The sequence below is a fragment of the Psammomys obesus genome, unplaced genomic scaffold, assembly GCF_907164565.1.
Source record: "Psammomys obesus unplaced genomic scaffold, mPsaObe1.curated_primary_1811, whole genome shotgun sequence".
NCBI lineage: Eukaryota > Metazoa > Chordata > Mammalia > Rodentia > Muridae > Psammomys > Psammomys obesus.
In genome coordinates, this window is record NW_026596088.1 from 16,501,828 (window position 1) to 16,527,270 (window position 25,443).

The window sequence follows — 25,443 nt, forward strand, 5'->3', positions numbered from 1 at the left end:
TATATTCATAGATCAGAATGTTGCTCAACAATTTTCAGAGAAGCTTCTTCCTGCAGCAGGTGGGAACAAATACAGAGACCTTGGACTCAGCTTAAATGGAATGTCTTCATCATGTTCCTCCCCTCAGGCTTCAGGGAACACCTTGAAGAAAGAGGCAGAAAGCGTATTACAGGTCAGAGTATGGAAGACACCAAGAAAACAAGGCCCTTTAAATCAACATGATAGATACATGTGAGCTCACAGAGACTGTGAGCACAGCCTGGACGGCTGTCTACCAGCTAAGGTCCTAGAGCTAATAGGAGAAGTGGACACAATCCTCTATTTCCAAACCAGAAGTTATCTCCAATTGATAACCACTTCTTTAGTTTTCTTTAAGTGAGCCACACAGGGGAACAAACTATTCTTAAGAATCGGCCTCCTGCACAGCTGTAGATATCAACAGAGGGTGAACTAACTCAGGGGCGCCTTTGGAGGTTCCTTGTCATAGGATGCCATGTTGGGGCTTTTTTTTTCCTTTAAAATTTTTTATTTTATTTTATTTTTTTACACTACAGGTTCGTTGGGCGTATATTATGGCTTTCAGTTTTTTGTTTTTATGGGAATCCCAAGTGTTCGAAGGAGTATGTTTTTGTGCCTGTATTTTTTTTCTTGTAGTCTTTTCCTTCTGTTTGTTTTGTCCTATTCTGATTTTTAAAATCTTACTGTATTTTAGTTTATTTCATTATTATTCCTTAGAGGCCTATTTGTTTTTTTAAGGCAAAACAGGAAGGGGGTGCATCAGGATGGAGCGGAGGTGGGGAAGAACTGGGAGGAGTAGAGGGAGAGGAAACTAATCAGAATATATTGTAGGGGAAAAAGTTATTTTCAATAAAAGAAAAATGTTTAGTTCTTAAATTTTTTCAAATAACATACTAAAAATGTTACTGTTTTGAAACAGTTTGATGAGAGAACGAGAGAACAGACAGATAATACATATCCATTATTTATTGACTTTAGAAACATAATAGTGGCGCTGGACAGATAGCTCAGTGGTTAAGCGTTCCTGCCGTGTCTGTCAAGCAGCTTGTGACAGACTGTAACTCCAGCTCCAGGGGATCCATTACCTTCTTTTGGTTCCCACAGGTGCCGACACACATGGTATACACTTACATAAGACATACATACATATAAATTAAAAAAATAAAATAAATCTTGTTAACACATAGGCAAAATTGTTCTAGTATTAAGGTTATCCTAACAAATTTGATTAAGTGTAAATAATTGTGTTTTCTATATAAGGATTATAAAAAGTTAAATCTTATTTTTAATTTTTTGCTTGGTTTGTTTATGTTTGTGTGCACACGGGGGTGGAAGTCAGAGGACAACTTGTAGAAGTGTTTCTTCCCCTGTGTGGGTTCTGTGATCAGACTTGCTCCTTTACTGGCTGAGTGTTTCACCAGCCCTTCTAGTGCTAGTTTTAAAGCACCTGCTTCTTTCAGTAAGGAGCTCAGAGATGTTGGCGTAACAAGCCAGTTTTTAGGAAATTGAATTCATATTATGGCTTATAGTGATATGGAGACTAAAATACTTGGGAAAGATTCTGTGAGGAAGGAACTAGTAACCAAGCAGAGGAGGGAACTTCTTGAAGTGCATGGGCAAGTTTATAGAAAAGTTTGCATAATGTTTTATCAGATAATTTATTCTTTTCTACCTTTCGTTGTGCCCTGTAGATCAAACTCCTGCTTGTGAAGCAGGCACAGCACAAAGACAGACATTTAAATGTAGTGAAATACAATTGTAAACAGCAGCTACACTCCCAACAACTTTATAAAAGAAAGGAGCTTGAATATTTGTAAACTGGGAGCTCAAAAATTGTTGCAAAATATTGATAATTAAGTAATAAAAGCATGATGGTCAAGGTAAAAATTGGAAAGTATGTGGGTTAAAATATGAGAGAATATAATGAAAAAAATCAAGAAATACAAAATGATCTTTAAACAAAACAGGAAAGAAAAAGGTCCCAGTCAACATCCTCACCAAGGGGAGAAGGGTGGAGATGCTTCTCTGTGTTCCCCATGCCCCCAGGCTTGTCCTCCTGAGCCTAGTTGGTATGGTGGTGAGGCAGTTATTGAGACTTTTCCTCTGGTCCTGGTAAGTAGACTCAAAACATCTGTTGATAGACTTAGCCCTTGCTTGCCTTTCACTGGACCATGTGCTACTGTGCTGGTTACTAAGCCCAGTTCCTGTCATGTTTTCCTATATGAGGCCTGCCAAATGAGGAAAGGTGGCCATGCTTAAACTTCTCTAGCTGAACCTAAGGAACCTTCAGTTGGATATCCCCATGCGGTAGATGTCCTCTGCCAATTTGGCATGGGAAATTCCATAGAGATAGGTTCATTTCCACCAAATCCATTCAGCTCTCTGAGATAGCAAAAGTATTCTGACCAAAGCAGTCTGCGTCTGGTGGGGCACTGGCTACAACTGTTCTTTGTCTCTGTGTATATGCTTACCAGAATTCAGGCTTAGGCTATCTCAGTGTAATCTGGATCCCTCCTTCTGGATCGCTCTATAATCTGGCATGTACCATCTACTTCAGTACACACATATAGGTGAATATGAATCCCAGTAACCCAGTTTACCGAGGCCATAGAGATTCTCAAGAAGGGGAGAGGGAAGGAGGCCTTTGAGTTTTAATATATAAAAATGCAAGATAATCCTCCTTCCTTCTATTGAAGATAGATTTTTTTTTTTTCTCAAATAATATACCCTGATGATGGCTCTCCTCCCTCTACTTCTTCCAGGTTCTTTCTACCTCCCTTCCCAGGTAGTGGAAAGCCACCTGTAGTGCTCTTTTAAAAACTACTTTATTTGTGGTATTTAGGCCTCTACCTCCCTTCCACCAACCCCCAACCTTAAGTAGGAGAGAGACAAGGTTAGTGGGGAGAGGGGTCCCAGACCCCTTTACTTCTTCCTGGCTAGTTAGAGTCAAGGGGTTCTTTTAGGGCTCTATACCAATCTTCATCCACCACAGAAGCAGCTAGCAGGCTCCTCCACGCTGCTGCACCCTGCCCCAAAGCATTTCCCTCAGTCTGCTCCAAACCACCACACCATCTCTGGTCTCTCCAGACTACTACACACCACATGCCAACACCAAGCACCACACCAAACACTTCGCTTTGCTGTGCCTTCTCTTTCACACTCTAATATTTATGCTCTCACCACGCCCCTCTGGTACCGACTGGCAAAAGCCACGCTTTGCACCAGACAGTTAACAGGTGTGGACAAACTATAGCCCAACTAAAATCCCACACTTAGGATTAAAACAAGCATATTTATATAACATAACTAAGTTTACAAAAAACCAAAACTTCCATTATACTCCCATCTGCATCTACCACGTTTCTGTCTCTCATTGGAAAAGGTAAAATGAATTAATTATTCTGTATATACTAATTAATGCAGGAAATTTTTACTGTGGCAGTTATTACCTAATCAGCTGTTTCCAAATAAAAGACACAGAAACATGTTAGATTTATAATAAGCCTTAAAGCACTAGGGCTGGGCAGACAGCAACTCTCTAAACTGTCTTGTCTGCTTCCCATCCAAAATCTCAAATACTTGCACATATTACCTTTGAGCTGCTTCGGCTCCATCAGGCCAGTCCTCAGAGCAAGCTGTTCTTGGCCACATGTTCCCGATTACCCGTGGTGACCTTCTGTCTCCAACCTCTCTCCTGCTACATCTTCTGCTCCCTTTCCTCCTCCAGTGCCTCTTGGTCTTCCAACCCCAAAGCCAGGGAACCTAAACTCCACCTACTTCTTTTCTGCCTGAGGTGTTTCAACATACATAACAATGCCCATGTCTGGGTGGTAACCAGATCTCTGGGTATTGAAATCAGCATATGAAAACACAGTATACAAGATCCCCCTTTAACAGGAAAACAGACTTCTAAGGGATAATAAAATATAGCAAAATAAAATATAAAAACAAAAACTAGCACATCAGAATTGGACAAAACAAACAATAGGAAAGCAGCCCAAGACTCAGGAATCCTATAAAAACACTTAACTGTAAGCCATAATGTATACACAAAGGACCTAGTACAGACTGGTATGGGCACTGTGCATGCTGCCTCAGTCTCTGTGAAGTCATGTATGTACCAATCATTGTTTTCTTCCTAACTCTTCCTGCCTTCTCTTCTTCAGGATTCCCTGATCCCTAAAGAAGGGGTTTAATGGAGACATCTTGTTTAGGGCTGAGTGTTCCAAGTGTTCTCTACGTAATGCCTGGTTCTGGGTATTTGCTTCCATCTGCTGCTTTTCTGATGAGAGCAAGCAAGGCCATCAAGATCATACACATACTGATCTATGTATTTAGCAAAATATCACTAGGGGTCATTTTATTGATGCTGCTTTTTCCTCTTCCTCCTTTTTTCTTCTTTCTTCTTCTCAGTAGTATGTGGTTTTGTACTAGGGCCCTGGGCTATGTAGTCTGAGGTTCTTGGTTACCCCAAGGCAGTGTCTGGTTTGGGTTTCCTGGTTTGGCTTCCACTTCATGGAGTGGGCCTTAAGTCAAATCAGATATTGGTTGGCTACTCCCACAAGTGTTATGCTCCATTGTGCTAGCATATCTTCCAAACAGGACACCATTGTAGTGTATCTGGCTTTATGTTAGTCTTTGATCAATTTGGAGTTGAGTTGTATGTAGGATGATAAGTGTGGATCTATTTGAAATTTTCTATGTCCAGCAGCTGTCCAGTTTGACCAGCACCATTTGTTGAAGATGGTTTTTATTTTTTCCATTTAATTTTCTTTTTTGGCTTTATAAAAAAATCAGGTGTCCATAGGTTTGTGGATTTACATCTGGGTCTTCAGTTTGATTCCATTGATCAACATGTCTGTGTTTATGACAATACTATGTGGTTTTTATTATAGCTCTGTAGTACAGATTGAAATCAGGGGTGGTGGTACCTCCAGACGTTCTTTTATTATAGAGGATTGTTTTAGCTATTCTGGGTTTTTCGGCTTTTGTTTATTTGTTTGTTTGTTTGTTTGTTTGACGTTGAGTATTGTTCTTTTAAGGTCTATAAAGAATTGTGTTGGAATTTTGATGGGGATTACGTTGCATCTGTAGATTGTTTTTGGTAAGATGGCCATTTTATTATATTAATCCTATCCTACCCATCCATGAACATAGATCTTTTCATCTTCTGATATCTTCTTCAATCTCTTCAGTATCTTATAGTTTTATCATACAAATCTTTCACTTGCTTTGTTTGACTTATCCCAAGGTATTTTATTGTGAAAGGTATTGTTTCCCTGGTTTCATTTTCATTCGGTTTGTCATTTGCATATAGGAGGGTTACTGGAGTGTGTGTGTGTGTGTGTGTGTGTGTGTGTGTGTGTGAGAGAGAGAGAGAGAGAGAGAGAAGAGAAGAGAGAGAATTATGTATTCAGCTACTTTGCTTAAAGAGTTTTATCAGCTATAGCAATGGAATTATTTTGGGGGCTACTTACGTATACTGTAGTATCATCTGCAAATAAAGATATTTTGCCTTCTTTCTTTTCAGTTTTTATCCCCTTGTTTTTCTTCAGTTTTCTTATTGCTCTAGCCAAGACTTAAGTATGATATTGGGTACAGAGTGGACAACCTTGTCTTGTTCCTGATATTCCTGGAATTGCTTTGAGTTTCTCTGCATTTAAGATGATGTTGGCTATGGGCTTGCTGTAAACTGTCTTTTACTGTGTTCAGGTATGTCCCTCATATCTCTCTCCAGGACTTTTATCATGAAGGAGTGTTAGATTTTGTCAAGAAGTCTTTCTGCCTCTAAAGAGATGTTCATGTGGGTTTTTTTCTTTCAATTTGTTTTTTATAAGTAGTATATTCAACAATTCACATGTGTTGAACCAACCTTGCATCTCTGCTATGAAGCCTACTTGGTCGTGGTGGTTGATCTTTTTGATGTGTTCTTTTTGCATGTTTTTCATTGAGAATTTTTGCATCGATGTTCATAAGAAAAAGTGATCTGTAATTTTTTCTTTGTTGAGTCTTTATGTGGTTTAGGTATCACAGAAACTGTGGCCTTGTAAAACAAATTAGGCAGTATTCCTTCTGTTTTTATCCCATAGAATAAAAACAGAATTAAAAGAGTACTGAATAGTATTGAGTTAACTCTTTGTTAGAATTCTGTTCTAAAAACCATTTGGCTTTGGGTCTTTTTTGGTTGGGACACTTGTTTCTATTTCATTAGGGGGTATAGATCCAGATTTAACTTTGATAAGTAGTATATATTTTAAATAAGTATCCATTTCTTTTAGATTTTCCAGTTTGGTGGAGGACAAGTTTTTAAAGTGTGTCCTTATGATTTCTCTGGATTTTCTTGGTATCTGCTGTTTTGTCCTCCTTTTCATTTCTAATTTATTAGTTTGGATATTTTCTTTCTGCCTTTTAATTTTGATAAGGGTTTGTCAGTCTTATTGATTTTTTTTTTCTCAAAGAAGCAATTCTTTGTTTCATTTATTGTATTGTTCTTTCCCCCCTATTATACTGATTTTTAGCCCTGAGTTTATTTCTTCCCATCTAATCATTTTAGATGTTATTTCTTTTATTTGTTCAAGAGCTTTCAGGTATGCTGTTAAGTTGCTATTATGAGATCTCTTCAGTTTTTTTTTTTTTAATAAATGCATTTATTGCTTTGAACTTGCTTTTTCGAACCACCTTCATTGTTGTCCTGTAAGTTTCAGTATGTTGTGTATTCATTTTCATTCAATTCTAGGAAGTTTTTAATTTCTTAAATTCTGTCTTGACCCATTCTTTCATTGAGTAGAGAGTTGCTCAGCTTTCCTGAGATTGTAAGATGTCTGTTCCTTCTGTTGTTGCTACTTAGCGTGCATAGGGTTCAGGGTGTTACTTTAGTCTTCTTACAGTCTGCTTCAGTTAAAACGTGCTTGGAGTCCAGGTATATGGCTAGTTTTGGAGAATGTTCTATGAAGTGTTGAAAAGAAGTTATATCCTTTTATATTTGGATGAAATGTTCTGTAAATATCTGTTAGGTCCATTTGATTTATAACATCAGTTAGTTCCAGCATGTCTGTTTAGTTTTTGCCTGAATAAAATATCGGCAAGAGTGGGATACTGAAGTCTCCACTGTCAGTGGGTGGGGGTCAAGGTGTGATTTAAGCTGTAGTAGTGTTTCTTTTATGAACTTGGGTGCTCTTGTGTTTGATGCTTAGATGTTAGGAATTACAATGTCCTCTGGTGGATTTTTTTTTTCTTTGATGAGTATGTAGTGTCCTTCTCTATCGGATTAATTTTGGTTGGAAGTCTATTTTGTCAACTAGTATAATGACTATACTAGCTTGCTTTTAGGCCCATTTGGGATATCTTTTTACAACCCTTTACTCTGCAGTGATGTCTATCCTTGATGTTGAAGTGTGTTTCTTGGATACAGTAAAAGGATGAATCCTTTTTCACTTCCATTCTTAGTCTATGTCTTTTTATTAAGGAATTAAAACCATTGATGTTGAGAGACAGTAATGAGCTGTGTTTGTTGATTCCTGTTACTTTGTTGCTGGGATGGCAGTGGTGGTAGTGCAGTTGGGGAGGGTGTGCGTATGTGTGAGTGCACGTCTGTGCTTCTCTTTTGATTTGCTGGTCTCGGATCATTTATTCCCTTGTTTTTTCTTGAATGTAGTTAACCTCTTTAGGTTGGAGTTTTCCTTCTAGCTCTTTCCGTAGGGCTAGATTTATAGATATTTCTTAAATTTGGTTTTATCATGGGTGTCTTATTTTCTGCATCTATTGTGATTCAAAGTTTTGCTGAGTACAGTAGTCTGGGCTGGCATCTGTGGTCTCAGAGTCTGTAGAGCATCTGTTCAGGCCCTTCTGGCTTTTGGAGTCTCCATTGAGAAGTCAGGTGTTTTTCTAACCGGTTTGCCTTTATAAAGACTACTTTAAGGCCTTTTTCTTGTGCTCCAGCTCTGCTACAGTACTCAGAGCCTACTGTGATAGCGTTGCTGGGCTCGAGTGGAGACATGCTGTCCTGCTTGTTGTCGATTGTCTTTTTATGCAGGCATCTAAGCATCTGGGATTGGGAAGATTGTAATTCTAGGGGCTGATAGGTGGTCTTGTCTTTGTTAGGTGGGTGTTTTGTTCCTTGGTTTCTGTTACCCTCTCTGGTTCCTGGGAGAGTATAATGGAAGCATGTTGCCTGGTAGGAGATTTTTCTGGGATCCTGCTAGGTGTAGCGGTTCCAGGTAAGATGTGTTTCTAGCTATTGGGAGCTGACACTTAGGAATAGAGATGGGCTAGGAGAGAGGATTGGGGGAGTTCACAGGAGGGAAGATGGCAGGGTGTTCTGCCAGGATCTGCTTAGACCCTTGGGAATGGAAGCAGGGAATCAAGAGAGGCAGGATAATCTTTTAATTTGTTTCTTAAAACAGACCAGTAGGTTTTGCTTTTGCTCTGCTTTGAATGTGATTGGGAAAGTTTTTTCATCAGTTTTCTAGGGCTGGAGAGATGGCTTATTGGTCAAGAGCACTCAGTGCTCTTCCAAAGGTGAAGAGTCCAGTTTTCAGCACTCACATGGCAGCTCGCAACTATCTGATACCATCTTCTGGTAGGCAGAAGTGTGTGTAAACAAAGTACCCATATACAGAAAATACATAAATAAAAATCAGTTTTTATTTATAGGTGAGAATAATTGCTTTTGATAATCTTGGAATACATATTTTCATATTTCTTAAAAATTTGCTTATAGTAATTCAAGTTCACTGCACAAATAACATCCAAGTTAAACTTTAGTACCAAAATTTTGCTTTTACCATTAGTTCCAAGAAAGATAAGCAGAGAAAGAAAAAAGCTATGATTCCTGGAAACTTCTAAGAACTGAAATTTCATTTTAACTGACAGTTGTGTTGGTTTAGATAATGTCATCCTTCTTTGCTGGAGCACCTTCTGTAAGAAGCATAGAAACAGCAGGTGGCCCAGAAGCTGCAGGTACTGTGAAATAGAAGAACAGTGATTGTTGATTGCCTCCATGCCCACTAACTGGGCTGATAACCTTTTTTTTTTCATATGTGAACAAAACGATTTAATTTTTAAAACGATTTAATTTTAGAAAGGTATAGATGATTTTTGAAGTGTAGCATTTTATCAGCACTATTATGTATTTAGAAATTTTTGTTTTGAAGCATTATTGGAGCATTGTAATTTATATAAGTGCTAATAGCTCTTTAAGAGAGAGGAAACGGATAATCTCTCTTGTCTGCCACCCACTCAAAGTTACCTGTACTGTGAACATTAAATAGTAATTAGCTTTTTTTTAAACACTTATTTATTTTATGTATGTGAACACTCTGTTTGAATGCACACCAGAAGAGGAAATTAGATTCCATTGCAGATGGTTGTGAGCCACCATGTGGGTGGGAATTGAACTCAGGACTTCTGGAAGAGTAGCCAGTGCTCTTAACTGCTGAGCCATCTCTCCAGCCCCCAGTAATTAGCTATTTTTATCATTATGCCCACTAAGAACTATTTATCCCAGTTCACTGGATCTTTAAACGGGCATTGTGTCTTTGTTCAGAATGACACTGAACAGTATAGATACCCTTTGTGAGCTCACAGATGTTGGAGTAAGCCTGTTTTTAGGAAATTAAATTCATATTATGGCTTATAGTGATATGGAGAGAAAAAGAGTTGAGAAAGAAATTTTGGGGAAGAAAATAGTAACCAAGCAGAAGAGGGAACTTCTTGAAATCTATGGGCAAGTGGGTACACAAGTTTGTGTTGTATTTTTCAGGAAGTTTATTCTTTTTCTCTTAGCTCCTAAAATCTTCTGTTTTGGTCAATAATTTACACATACTATATGCTGTTTTGTTTATTAGTTTTTATGTGCATTGGTGTTTTGCCTGCATGTCTGTCTGGGTATGAAGGTGTCAGATCCTCTGGCATTGGACTTACAGGCAGTTGTGAGCTGCCATGTGGGTGCTGGGATTTGAACCCAGATCCTTTGGAAGAGCACCCAGTGCTCTTAACCACTGAGCCATTGTTCCAGCCCCGCTGTTTTGTATTATATTCATGTTTTAATACTTTTCTGTCTAGTTCCAAATTAAATTCTGTTCCCACAGAGCAAAGATTACTTCTTGAGTATAGTAAGGTGGTCAGTGATATTTATGATTATATCAACACTAAAGGTGTGTTGATATTTATAATATTTTTTGAAATACTATTTTTGATGTGTCAGAATTGCAGTCAACATTTATTGTTCATAGCTTTTAGAGAATTCAAGAAGAGAAAAGCTGCATTTGATTTAGCTTATGTGCCTACTTCCTAGGGTTGATGTAAGAAGGAATTTTCTTTTAACTGTTTTATTATACTAATTTTAATGGTTTAGGGCATTTTCTTTGTCTTAATTTTTCTTTTCTCCCTTCCATTTTTGAAATAGGTCTCAGTATGTCACCATGGTTAGCCTACAGCTTACTTTGTAAGCCAGGCTGTTCTCGAGCCTTTTGCCTAGCCTCCTACCTTCTTTTCTCTGAGTGCTAGGATGACAATTTGTTTGCCATTGTGCCTGGCTTCAGTTCCCATAGTTTGGGTTTGTTTGTTTTGTTTGTTTGTTTATTTTTTGTTTTGTTTTCTTTTAAATGATATTGTGCATTCCCTTGTTGGTAAGCTGATCCACTGACTCTTCTTTCACTGTGCATATGTTACTATTTTAGTTGTATAGCTGTTTGACTTTAAGTAAGTGAATGGAATTGAAGACTCCCTGCATCTTATTTTCTTTTTCATTGGTTATATATTAAATCTTGATTCCTCTGGGTTCTGACATCTGGGTTGAGATATACATATTGTGGCATTCAATTTCTTCCTTATCTGTGAACAACTGATTTTGACATTGCCGTTTCAATGAAAGTTTCCTCCTTATATGTTTTAGTTTTAATAATGTAGCATTGAAAAGTGTCTTCTTCCAGGCTCCTTTTCAAGTGTTGTTACCTCTGAAGTTCCAAGGAAACACCCATTTGCTATCATCCAGATACATTCAGGCTGAGCTTTTGGAGTAGAACATTTTGTTCTGTTTGTTCTAATTTTTTTTCAAGGGATGAAGACAAACAGCTTAACCAGATAGTCATCTTTGGTTGTTGCTTCTGACAATAACATTTAGCAGGCAGAGTATTCTGCAAATGCCTTTCTCAGAAGGGCTGCATTAAGTAAACAAGCAGTAAACATTCTGGTGACTGACAGATGATAGATAGGTTTTAAAGTTAGCCAACTGTCCAAACCCAGCTAAAATATTGTTTCTGTTTTAGTAAATAAAACTCATCTTGTTTAAACAGGTCTTATCAAAAACAGTGTTAACACTTCATACCAAACATTGTTATGAAGCTCATGAGAACTAAAACTAACAAATCTGAATTGCTTGAATCATATTTCATTAGTTCTCTTCACTGCATGTTTTGATTCATTTGAAGATCACAGATTCTCCAGTGCCCTGTGTTTTGAAGTGAGATCTATTGTGCAGCGTTCCATCCAGTCAGCATTTACAGCAAAATTTAGTTCATTTTTGTACTGAAATCTCATCTGTCGATTGAATTGCACTTGGAAACTTACTTTATTTGGTCTTTGTTGTTTGAAAAATAATTTTGATGCTTGTGTTTTCTGAGGTTTATGCACTTTGTATCTGAGTGAATTCTTTATCAGATACCAGGGAAGAGAACAAATTCTAAGATAGCCATTTCTTAACACTTGTCTGTGTCCACAGAATAGAAAGCTCCTCCCTCTCTTCTTCCCTCCTCTCTCTCTTTCTCTCTCTCTCTCTCTCTCTCTCTCTCTCTCTCTCTGTGTAGTTATGTGTGTGTGGAGTTTGTCTGTTTTGGTTTTTTTTCAAGATCCGGTTTCTCTGTCTAATCTTGGCTGTCCAGGACTCGCTTTGTAGACCAGGCTGGCTTGAACTCACAGACATCCACGTAACTCTGCTTCCCCCAGTGCTTATAGGCATACACCACTGTGCCTGGCTCTGTTTATAATTTTAAGCCTAGATATTTTCTTAACTAATTTTTAAGTTTCAGTTAATAACCATGTGTCAGTGGAAGCACCAGAAATACCAGACAATGAAGAGTAAGGCTTCATCTGTCTTCCTCATGTCCTGGAGATGAGGGTAGCATATGGTAATTTCTCAGTAGATAAATTGGATCAATTCCTTTCAGCTTCAGAGTCCCCATCATTTATATTCCCATTGTGTGTGTATGTGCCCCCCCCATCCTGAATCCTTTGAAAAACTGTCTCTCTGTTTGTTCCCTCTACTCTCCAATTGGTTGTGATTCAGGTTCCAGGTATGGTAGGTTCATTTGTTAACTCCCTCCTGTTCCTTTATGTAATATCAGTAGCAGTGAAAATGACACTGATTACCTGTAAACTTGAATACCACTGCTGTGGTTCATGTTTCCTATTTCAGCACTAGGGAATGTACTAATCGTTTGTGAATATTATTTAGTTCTGATTGTGAAATGAGAGATATTTTGTGTTCAGAACTTTCTCTGTAGCCAAGGTTAATCTTGAGTTTGTCATCCTGTCTCAAAATCATTCTAAATAATTCAATTAATATCATCTTATCTATAAATATTTCTGCAGGCATTACTACATGCTGTATGTGTGACTTTGGGTGGGGAAAGGGGAAGACATGATATCATTATGTAGCCTAGGCTGACCTGGCCTTGAACTCAAGATCCTTCTGTCTGTACCTCCTGAGTGCTTAGATTACATGTGTCCAGCATCAGTATGTATTTATGAAACTCAAAGTGCTTTTTTTAAAAAAAAAGAAACAAAAACAATCACAATGTCATTATCATACCTAACAGCTAAGAGCTTATTAATAAGTCCAAACACTTAATCTTCACACATTTGTTTGCGGTATGTGCATTTGGAAGATAGGTATCTTAAATATTTCTTTTTCTCTTTTTTCAAGACAAAGTTTTTGTGTATAATAGCCAAGGCTATTGTACAGAATTGTATAATAGAAATCACTCTATAGGCCATGCTGTCCTAGAATTCAGAGATATGCCTGCCTCTGCCTCCTGAAGCCTTTAAATATTTCTTAATTTATAGGTTTTTGTCTTTGATATTTTTCTTATAAGTTATTTGTTAAGGAAAGTACTCTTACTTAGTTTTCATTTATAAAAAATTTAATACTTTCACTTAAAAGTTAAAATATTTCAAATAATTTAAATTTCTCTTAATGAAAAATATAGGAAACACATGCATATTAAACTGACTTTATTTTTCTTAAGGTAACCTTTATTGAGCACATGTTGTGGGAGGCCCTCTTCTAAGCAGCAACTGGATAAGGACTTGTTAATGACTGCATGTTATGTTTGGCCACAGTTTGGCCACAGACCTTGGTGTTTTTCTTAAGTGGTTTAGGGATTGATCCTAAGGCCTTTACACATTTGGGGAAAATGTTCTGCCACTAATCTGCTACACCTGTAGCTCTTCGACCATATTATGTATACCCTTTGTGAAAGAGTCAATTGACAATATTAGAGTGATTTTGTTTGTTTGTTTGAAAACATGGTAATGGAATTATGAGTGGAAAAGCCCCAAGTGATAGCATACTTTCTGTTTGTTATCCAGGAAATTAGTAAAATTCCAGTGTTTATAGTTTACCAGAAAGGAAAAAGTATTAAAATGGGACTCACCTTATTTCCTCGATTTAAGTGAGAAAAATTATAATTTAAAAAAATCAAGTAATTTATATGACTACTGTTAATTTTAAATTTTTATTGAAAGTGTTTTCTGAGACATTATGCTTGTGTGTCTCTGACTGTTAAAAGAGTGCATTTTCAGGAGTGAGCTGACATGCTGTCCTAACAGGCTGTAAGTGTTAACCTCCTAGAATCTTGATTTTTCTCTCAAAATGTACAAACAAAGTCTTGATGGTACAGTTCTTTTGTTGTTGTTGCTGAAGCTATTTGTAAAGTTGTGTCCTGAAGGACTGCAGCTTTATTAAGCTTCTACCTTACAGAGTTTGTGTGAGATGTGTGAAATAGCTCCGTGTTAAAACTCAGAACTAAGCCATGTGCCCAGGACTCAGGAGGCAGAGGCAGGCAGATGCCCTGGAACTGGACTTAGAGATTTTTGTGAGCCACCACACGCACGTTAGAAATCAAACCCAGGTCTTCTGAAAGCAGCGACACTCTTCACCACTGAGCCATCTTTTTACCCTATAATAATAATAGCTCTTTTTTTTTTAAAGCCACTTGTACAATTTTCCTTTGAAATGTGTCATAAAACAAGGAACTAAAGGGTAATTCAACTTCTTTGTGCTTATTTATATACACTCTACAAAAGTAATAATTCTATAAGAGAATATTGAGAAATATCTATAAAGGTTTCTATAATGCTGTATTTCAGCATCAGTTATATATAAAAAGGTAAGCCGCCAAAATGTCAAAATAGGGAGTGGGCTGAGTTTCAGCCAAATATATGTACACCTGTAATGGCATTATGGTTTTTAGAAACAACTACTGCTGACCTTAGTCAAGCATGTCTGTAATCTCAGCAGAGGCAGGAGGGCTGCAAGTTGGATGTCACATGAGCTCTATAGCAAGGATTTGTCTGCCAAATACTGAGAACTACTCAGGAAAACTGTGTAGCTGTGTTTATGACAGATAAGTCTCCTTTTATCTAAAAGAGAGAAAGAGAAAATGCACACTCATGTACTCTGCCAAAGACCAGTAGCTGCAAATGTGTTGGTACAATGCTTGCTTCATTCTCACTTTATTTTTTCTTGCTGTGAATTTATATGATTATAAAGTAATAACTCTAAAGGATTTATGATAATCCATTAGTGAAAGGATGCACTTCCTACAGACTATAGCCCTAACTCTGTCACAAGCTGTCAAATGACCTTAGCATTCATAGCCTTAGTTTTCATTGTAAACTAAGACTTGGGAGTTGAGATCAGACAAGTGTTTTTACAGACATGAAGTCTCCATTTTTCTTTCTTTCTTTCCTTCTCTCTCTCTCTCTCTCTCTCTGTTTCTTTCTTTCTTTCAACAGAAACACAAAACATGAATTTATTCAGAGTGATTTTATTGCTGGTCTATACAAGAGAATTTATGCAACTAGAGCAGAGGCTGTGATGACTCGTATTTCCAATTGGGTGGGAAGACCTGCTCAGTCTTACAGTAATGAGCCAACCGGTGAATTCTGCTCTCTCTTAGAATCAAGCGGAATTTAGCATCCTTATCCTTTCTGTTTCTCTCAAGATGCTTTCGGACAGCAATGGCTTTCTTAATCAAATGGTAGAGAGCCTCTGGGAGGTCAGGGACAAGGCCTTTGGACTTAAGGATTCTCAAAATTTTACTACCAGTCACAAAACAGACCTGTGCCACGCCATGTCAGTCCCTCAGGATCACACCTGTCTGGGAGGGAGTCTGTAAATCTGTTCCTTCAGACATGAACTTCAGCCACATGAGGATGGTATGGCTGTAGGGCAGCGCCGATGACGGGGGCAGGCCCTTCCTGGGAGTGTGCATGCAGCCCATGATGCGGAGGTCTGGCAGCAAAGAGAAAACAAGGGAGGAGACAGCCCAGGAAGCTAAGCCATGTGCAGGAAGTCTTCTTGCTTTCTTCTTCTTCTTCTTCTTCTTCTTCTTCTTCTTCTTCTTCTTCTTCTTCTTCTTCTTCTTCTTCTTCTTCTTCTTCTTCTTAATATTTACTATTTTTAATATTTTTTAATATTTATTTATTATTTATACAGTATTCTGCCAGCATGTGTGCCTGCAAGCCAGAAGAGGGCACTAGATCTCCGTATAGATGGTTGTGAGCCACCATGTGGTTGCTGGGAATTGAACTCAGGACCTCTGGAAGAACAGCCAGTGCTTTTAACCTCTGAGCCATCTCTCTAGCCCTGAAGTCTCCATTTTTCAACTTTGTATTTTACTAGCTCTTTAGTCCATTTTTAGGCACCATTAAATTATCATATATTGTTAACTTAATTGCTTACAAATGTTAGACGATATGAGAACCATCAGAAAGATTAGCTTTCATGTACATGCATGAGTGCTTATGGCACCTAGATGACTACCCCGACTCCCTCTGGAGCTCCCTATAAAATGCCCTGCTCCTATCTTTGTCTGGTCTTCTATATGTACTTTAGTTTGTGGACAGTTAGATTGTTTACTGAACATGATCTACTTCTAATGTTTGGGTAATGAAATGAAGTTAGTACTTACGTGCATTGCCAGGCAGGGTCCTGCAGTACTGAGCACTGAGTACTCCTAACTTTGTACTCTTGAGGACCAGTTGCCAGCTATGCCAAGGTCTTAAAGAAAACTTTAGAGCCTGCTAGGGTGGTGCAGGCCTGTAATGCTCGCATTCTGGGAGGCAGAGGCAGGCAGGTCTTTATGAGTTCGAGGCCAGCCTGGTCTACAAAGTGAGTCCAGGACAGCCAAGGCTACACAGAGAAGCCCTGTCTCAAAAACAAAAAACCAAAACCAAAACCAAACCAAACCAAAACAAAACAAAACAAAACACCTTTAGATTAACAAAAAATCCTCTGCTTGGGTATTCCCAGTTACATTGCAACATTTTATGGACTTGATTTCTGTGAAATGATGAGGTCAAGACAGAGGGAGATGTTAAGAGACATATTTTGTTGCATCTACCCGTGTGTGTGGGGTGTGTGTGTGTGTGTGTGTGTGTGTGTGTGTGTGTGTGTGTGTAAAATAACAGTGTTCATCAGTTTATGTGGTGTGTTCATTGATAACATCATTCCAAATACGTGTGCTTTCTCAGTTATTTGAAGGTGGCCAAAATATCAGTCTATCCGTGTTGACATTCATTTTTAAGCATTTTAAGTTTGCACCTGTGATAGCAGTTATTTCTCCTGTTTGCCAGTAAAGACAGTAGGGAGCACAATACCCTGAATTTCTTCTATTTGTTTAAAGCTTATCATTCTGTTCATTGTCTTTTAGTGACGACCCTGTTCCCAGCTGTCTAAATATTCTCTCACATTTCTGTCAGAAATGTAGCTGGGGCCTGGGTTTAATAATTGTATTGTCTACTCTGTTTATTGGGTAATCATCATACTTTTTGGAGAATTGAAATGTCTGAGCCATTTAGCATCATTGCTTTACGAATCTAGATCCTAAGGGAAATATTTTCAGTAGATACTGGGGTCATATCTTGATCCCCAAGTCTTGTTACTGCTTCTCTGTGATGCATTGAGCTTGCATTTGTAATCATAGCTTAAAGCTGTTTTCATCTTTGAGACATCAATTTTTTATACATTCAGTTGTATAAGCTTTATTAACTGGATATTTATGTACTCATGTATTTTATGTGAGAATATAGTTTCAGATTTTCCTGTAAAGTTTGAGTCTGATGTTATTTTCTAATGCACACTTTAAAATAAGTCCTTTGCATCGTTATAGTTTTTTATTTTAAATAAGAGATCTTATATGTAACCAGTGTATAGGTAACTCTATTGGCAACCTTTTCATGAAAAGCTTCATAAAGACTATCAAACTAGGCCAACCATAAAATGCCATTGTTTTCTTGATTCTGGTTACATTAAATAAAATTATGAAGAAGTACTTAATTAATTGAAAATGATCTCTGGAATTCCCCATATTTTAAGGTTAGTTCCTTTTAATCTCACAAGTCCTGTTGTGGTGTGAACCAGGGAAACAGGGCTGTTTGAGTAACTAATTTTTTTTTCCCTTTACGCTCTTCTCCCTTTGGATGTTTGTGTTCACTATTTTCTGTATCAAGAAAGAGTTTCTTGTAGACATTCTAACAGGGCACATTTAATTTTTAGTTTAAAGATGGCATACACCCCTTTACCCTTTAGGTCAGTAAAGCACGAGTCTACAGATACGGGTGAAAGCATCCAGAGATGCTAACGGTGACCATTCTCCAAAAAGCCATCTTTGGAGAGCATTCAATTTAGTTCAAATTAAACGAACCTTTTCATTCTGTTAAATTCTTATCTTCTCTGTATGTTCAAAAAATGAGGAAACTGGGCTTAGGTGCTTTTTCTAGCAAGTAGTGAAAACTATCAAAGTGCTATTTCTATTAGGTCTCTCTGCTCTAAAAAGGTTAATTTGTTATTTATGACCTCTTCTCTGACAGGTGACTTCAGTTTGATGTGAAACACATTTGATAGAATTAGAGCTAAAATACAGCTTTTCCTTTTTAAAACCTTAGTTGCCTGTAAAATTCAGTGAAGATAACGGTTATTCTCCTGGGTATGCATCTTTTTCAAACCCACCAATCCCCTGCTGACCATGAACATCACCCTGTAAGAACGTACACGTCTGCTGTTCATCCACAGAACTGATTTGCTCTGGGTCGGAGGAGTATTTCGTCAGATAAATAAACAGCAGACTGGGTGATGGTGAACGCACAGCTTTATTATTCTCAACCATAGCAGTCACCTTGATCTGATTGTGAGTCCCTTTAGATGAGGCTTGTTGTGAAGAAGGGTTTCAGGGGGAAAGAGAAGAGACAGAGGGAGTGATGGGTGTATGTAAAACAACTAAAGTTCAGCATATATATCTATGAAATCATCCAACAATAAAAAAACCTAATAAAAATAAAGTACCAAATTCAGACAAAAATTCATTGATAGAAAATTAGATTTTGAAAGACATTTCTGGGCTTGTTATACTCTATTTAAACTTCTTAGTTTTACCACAGCTATATCGTTCTCCTACCCTGGGTATAAGCCAAGGCTAGTTACACACTGAACCCCATTTGCCATACACATGCAGTTCTTGAGATTTTTTTTTGCTTAGTGCTCCATTTGCTCATCAGTGGTAAGGACTGCAAAGAGTATTATTCATATGGTTTACTCACATACAAAAATTTACAGCAATTTTTAATGAACCCATTTATTGTTTTTAATGTGTGGGTATGGTATATACATGTGTAGTGTATATACATATTTGTATGTGCAAATATGTACGTGGTGGTGAGTACAGCGGCTAGAGAAGGTTGTGGAATACCCCCCCTTCTCTATCATTTTCTGTAATATTCCTTTGAGGCAAGGTCTCTGTGAATCTGGAACCTGTGGGGGTTTTTGTTTGTTTCTTTTTTGTTTTGTTTTGTTTTTTTCTTTTCTAGCAGGCCTCAGAAATCCCTCTTGTCTCTGAGCAACTCTGGGGTTACAGGCACATAGGGGACATACTTGGCTTGTTACAGGGTTCTGGGGTCTGAACTTTGGTGGTCAGGTTAAATAGCAAGTACTCAACCCCATCTCTTATTTTTTGGTTAGTACACAAAGAAGTGACATTTTATACATACCCATTATTTCGCTTTATCTTTATTCATCCCCTACTGTCATTTCTCTTTCCTTTGCACTCCTCTTGCTGTTTACCTTCCTCCTTCCAAATAGTGTCCTTTCTGCACTTCCTCTCCAGCTTGTACCGTGACTTATTCTAATATTTGGAGAAGAGTCTTTCACCTACATTCCAAAAGTGAATTGGCATCTCAGAATGAGAGCTGTGGAAAATTTTGGTGAATGTTTTCATAGCTATAAATCTGTACATGAACTTTTTAATGTTAGCTCTTTTAGTATACTTTATCAAGTATATAAAATTGTAGTCTGTGATGATCTATGTGTACACACATGAGCGTGTAAGTGTGTCCCCACACATGCATGTCTGGAAGCCAGAAGTCAGCGTCATGTACCTTTATTGATTTCTGCCTTGTTTTTGGAAACACATGGATCAGGAGTTCACCAGTTGGCTAGACTGGCTGATCTAGGTTTTAGGATCTTTCCGCTGTCTTTGCTTCCTACTGCTTAGATGTCTTGGCTGTTTTTTTTTTTTGTTGTTGTTGTTGTTGTTGTTGTTGTTTAACATGAATGCTAGGGTTCGAGCTCTGGTCTTCATATGTATAAAGCAAGCAAGTTATTCTGTGAACCATTTCTTTAGCCCCTCAAATATACAGTTTTAATGACAATGTTATGTTTAACATTTTTATATATTAACAAATAGTAAATTTTTATTTTAAAATGTGACCTTTTTTCCTTACTCTTTTAGTTTTGTCAGCCTGGTGGATGGCACTTGTCCAGAGAGCGGAAACAGCCAACATTCTTTGTGGTGGTCCTAACAGATATTGACTCAGATCGACATTACTGCTCATGCCTAACCTTCTATGAGGCAGAGATTAATCTTCAGGTACAGAAACTTTCTTACCCAAGTATAAATTACACATTTGTTTTTGTTAAAATTGAAAATTCTATGGGATCCTTTGAAAAGCTTGAGGATTGTGAATATTTAATGTTGGAGAAGGAACAATGAAATAGAAGTTGTTAGTTTAATTGTCCTCACTTAAAATAGTAATCATTGTTGAATTAGCGTGTTAATGAATAGGATTATTAACGTTAGTTTCTTTAAGAGGTAAATCTATTATTTTCCCCCTACATGTCCTTCTTCCAGGGGATCTTTCATGGGACACAAGAAATTATCACAGTATTTCTCATCACTGTTACTCTCTGAAGTCCAAACTCCAGCAGTGGAAAAATTTACAATCCCTCTTCTTTCAGAGTAGTGATTAAGTTTCTAGTTTCAGGCAGTTAGACTAATTTCTCTACTAATGACAAAGTGTTTGACAATTATAGAATTTCAGGGGTGAGAGATGAGCAAAGGACATATTCTGAGTGTAGGTAATAGTTCACAGAAATTACATTTCTGCCATGTTTTAAATCACTGGCACTTTGTGGGACTTGATATCAGTCAGGATAACCTTCACCCTAGTTAACCTCGCTCCATCTCTCCTGAGTGCCTCCTTACACATACTAGTCACTTCTGCTTTGGTGTTTCAATTGTTTCTTCCTTGGTAGAAGTTAGATTGCTTGTAGAATCTATTCCTGTGAAAGGGAGTCAGAAAAATGGAGGGGTTTCCATAGTGGCGGTAACTTGTTGGTTTGTTTTGGTTATATTTGATAAAGCACAAAATGTACAGAGCTTGGTTTTTGTTGATGAGTCAATTTATGTTAATTACTATACCTTCTGCTACATATACGAAAGTGTCACCAGTGGGAGAAAAGATGCCTTCAGAAATGCCTGACAAATCGGTATTTGAAGTCTGGATACATATTTTTAAAAAAGAATTGTTTATTATTTATACAATCTTTTGTCTGCACACCGTATTTTACTCTAGATGGTTATGAGCCACCATGTGGTTGCTGGGAATTGAACTCAGGATCTTTGGAAGAACAGCGAATGTTCTTAACCTCTGAACCATCAATCCAGTCTTGATATATTTTTTAAGAACAAAATCTAAATTTTCTGGGTACAAGATCTGGTTTTTCAGTACAAAGGGACAAGTTACCTATCATGAAGCAAACACTGTTATTCTCTTATTATGAAAGGTCCAAAGTTCTTGTAGAACAAAATACTTATTAACTGCATTTCCAACAGCAAATATATGTTATCTACATTTCAGCATTTGTTCTCTTTGTCAGATCTTTGTGGGAAGCCATACCAACACTTCAAGGCTTTAGATAGTGGATCCAAACTCAGAAATCTTTGCTGGGACATAGTTAATGATGTCTCAGAATATTGCTTCTTTTTAAATTTGAAAGTTACATCACCAATAAGGTGTCATAATTTCTAAGTCTATGTTTATAGATCCTCCTGTCCCAGATAGTGCCTTTTATAGCGATGGAAGTTGCTGTTAAAAGGATGATTATGATACTATTTTGATTGTTTCAGTCGAAAACCTGCCAGAGTGTTCTATAATCCAAATGCTACTCTGTTTTCTTAGTTGACCTTTTATTTTAATGACGAATGAATGTAGTATTCTTTGCTTCCATGTTCTTAATAACTCCTTGGAGTTGTCTAATGAAAACTCAATAATAATTGGACTTCTCCCTTCTTTCTTCTTCACATGTATTCAGCCTTCAGAGAAGCTGATGGAAAGGCAGTATATTAAGATATCATTGGCGATGTTGGAGGAATTTTAGATGTCTAGGAATTCTTGAGCACATATCTCATTTTTATTTGGACATTTGTTCACAAATAATGGTAAATTGCTGACATTATTCAAACATTCACTAATCTTTTACCCATATTTATCTAGTGTTAAATTTTGGTCTTTAGTTTATTATCTGAGATATTTATCACTTTCTTTCTCTCTCTTCTCTCTTTCTTTCTCTTTTTTGCACAATTCCTCTTTCTTTCTGTCTCTGTCCCTGTCTGTCTGTCTCTCTCTTCCCCCTGAATCATTTGACAGAAAATCCCATATTTATATACTTTTCCTCTGAATTCTGTGGTTTTCTAGGCTGGACATGAACCACTGGCTAAAGTGACTTTCTGCCATACTTTCAACTGGACATCACCATAACCACCTTACTAATATTCTCCACTACCCATTCCACTATTTTATTCCAGGACTAGCCCAGCCCAGCACATCACTACATTTATTGTGTTAATTTTCATTTCTCTTTTCTCCGTCTTGAATATTTTCCCAGTCTTTTCTTATAATATTGAAAACTTTATAATCTTTCCACATCCATTTTTAATAGAATTGTTCTTACTTTGTGTTCCTGATACCTTTCATTAAGTTCAGATTGTGCATCAAAAGAATACTGTAATACTTAAGTAAACCAGGATTGGTGGGTATATGCCTGTTATCCCAGCATTAAAAAGTTTGAAGCAGAAGGATTGAGACTTTGAAGATACCCTGAGCTACATAGTGAGACTGTTTTAAAAATAAAGATAATGTCAAAGCAGATGCTGAGCCTGATGGCCAACTGATGGGCAGAGTGAATGGAATTCTATGTAAGAAGTGGGAAATAGTAAGAGCTGGAGGGGATGGGAACTCCACAAGGAGAGCAACAGAACAAGATAATTTGAACACAGGGAACTTCCCAGAGACTCATACTTCAACCAAGGACTATTCGTGGAGATGACCTGGAACCCCTGCACAGGTGTAGCCCATGGCAGTTCAAGTGGGTTACATAGTAATGGGAAGAGGGACTGCCTCTGACATAATCTGATTGGCCTGCTCATTGATCACTTCCCCCTGAGGGGGGAGCAGCCTTATCAGGCCACAGTAGAGGACAATGCAGACACTTTTGATGAGAACTGATAGACTAAGATCAGAAAGGAGAACCTCCCCTATCAGTGGACTTGGGGAGTGGCATGCATGCAGAAAGGGGAGGGAGGGTGGGATCGGGAGGGGAGGAGGGAGGGGCTTATGGGGGGATACAAAATGAATAAAGTGTAATTAATAAAAAAATTAAAAAAAAATAAAGATAATGGAAGAAAAGGTAGGAAAGAAAGGCCAGCCAGCCAAAGTCAAAGAAAGAAAAGAGAAAGAATACTTCCTAAGTATGTTCCTTCCAAAGGTGTCCAGCGGTACACATTTGGACGTATACCATACCTATTCATTTCTTACCGATGGTAAGCTGATTGCTAGATGTCTGCAATATATAGTTGTAGTGTTGGTTTTTTGTTTGGTTGTTTTTTCAGTTGCAACTAAGTATTACCAACGAAGATATTTTAAGTCTATATATGTGTCGTGATGCTTGTCACTCATGTTCCCCTTGATTTAGTGTTTACAATTGAGTTTTGCTTGGCTGACAACTGAATATCATGCTCGCAACACGATTATCTACCAGTTTCATACTCTTTCTGCCCTATTAGTCAGCAGTAGGCTTTTTTTGTGTGCTTTGTTTGTCTGTCTGTTTCTTTGTTTGAGACAAGGTCTCATTGTGTAACTTTGGGTGTCCTGGAACTCACTATGTAGACTTGGCTTTGAACTCATAGAGATCCATTTGCCTTGGGCTCCCAAGTGCTGGGAGTAAAGGTATGTACCACCATGTCCAGCTAGTAGTTGACTTTTTAGAATAGTTTTTCTATATAATATGTTTTGGTCATGTTCTTTTCTCTTCCCTAACTCTTCCCAGGGCCTCCTTACCCACTCAACGTCATATTCTTTTTATTCTTCATGTCTCTGTCTCTGTCACACACACACATAGAAAACAACAGCTCCCCCCACAAGAAAAAACAAAACAAACAGAAAAACCTTAATAAGACCAAAAAAAAAAAAAAAAAAGCACATACCCAAAAGGTCCTATTTGTGCTTGCCATACACTCTTGGGCATGGGAGTGTGGTTGATACAAGTGACACTCCATGGGCAAAACAGATTTTTCCCTTTCCCAGTAGGTATCAATTGCAGCTACCTTCTTGGTTAGAGGTGGGATTTTGTGTCTCCTTTCCCCTTCTTGGTGCTCAGATTCTCTAGTCTGAACCTGTGCAAGTCTTGTGCATGCTGTCACAATCCCTGTGACATACGTAAGTGTAGAGTATCTGGAAGACACTGTTTCCTTGGAGTTATCCACCATCTCTTACAATCTCTCTGCTGCCTCTTCTACATAAATTCCTGGGTCTTATTGGGAGAGGTTGATAAAATCTCTCATTCCTGTATGTTGTTCAGTTGTGGGTCTCTTGTTAATTATGACCAACCGCAAGAAGAAACTTCTCTGATGACAGCTGAATGATGCTCTCTTCTGCACAACCAGTGCACAGCAAAGAACAGCCTTTCTGTCAGACCTTCCAGGGAGAGAGAGCTTGTCTCTGGCTTCCAACAGGGCCCTGCTTTGTGCTGGAACAGTAGTGGCACCTCATTCCGGACTCCAGGGCCCTGGAGCAGCCTCCCGCTGGGAAGAGAGAATACTTGTCCTGGGCCACTTTTTCCTCCATAGACTCTCTCATGGTGTCTAGTGTTGCTGGGTTCTGCAGAATCCCGGTTTGGAGTGGGTCAGAGCCCTGCCATGGACCTTAGTCACCACGGAGACTACAGGTCACCAAGATGGGCATGGTAGGGAAAACATTTGGAGGTAGGGTAAAACACCATATATAAGTCTCTGTCATGTCTTCCAGCTCCTCTGAGTGCCTTTTGTGGGGACTCTGGCTGTGCTGGGAGAAGTACTTGAACTTGCCTCTTACCTGCTGCTTCTCAAATTCTGAGTTTAGTTCCCTACTCTTCCCTGTTCCTATCCCCTGCCCCCATTCCCTATTAAGGGTGCCACAGAAGACGCTACAGAGCCAACTGCTGAGCCACCTGCCCTTTCTCTGCCTCTGCCAAGTGAACTTGTCTTCCTTTTTGGCTTCTACTTAATTATTTCAATGCCAAGACCTCACATAGAATGTACAACCAATTCAACACCCAAACGAGCTCTAAATGTATGTACAGTCGACATGCTAGCCTGCAAAAGGATTGTAGTTGATAGCAATTTTAAAGAAAAAAATGCCTGTAAGTTATTTTGTGTGTTTGGGTTGTTTGTTTGTTTTTTTCTTTTTGTTCATTTGTTTTGTTTTTGAAAGATGACAGTTCTAGCCTTGAAGTCAATGCTCACTCTGTCTGTCTGTCTACCTACCTACCTACTACCTACCTACCTATCTATCTATCTATCTATCTATCTATCTATCTATCTATCTATCTATCTA

At 38.1% G+C, this 25,443-nt stretch overlaps 1 protein-coding gene and 1 pseudogene across 2 annotated transcripts in view; one reads left to right on the top strand and one right to left on the bottom strand.

The window, feature by feature from the left end:
- Sbf2 (SET binding factor 2) overlaps nucleotides 1–25,443 on the top strand; it is a 335,395-nt gene that overhangs the window by 106,065 nt on the left and 203,887 nt on the right. For both annotated transcript variants that reach the window (XM_055627308.1, XM_055627306.1), the window contains exon 3: nucleotides 20,025–20,162. In XM_055627308.1, coding sequence (XP_055483283.1) covers nucleotides 20,025–20,162 — 138 coding nt within the window. The remainder of the gene's footprint in view (nucleotides 1–20,024; nucleotides 20,163–25,443) is intronic.
- On the bottom strand, nucleotides 15,091–15,521 carry LOC129691272 (40S ribosomal protein S13-like; annotated as a pseudogene).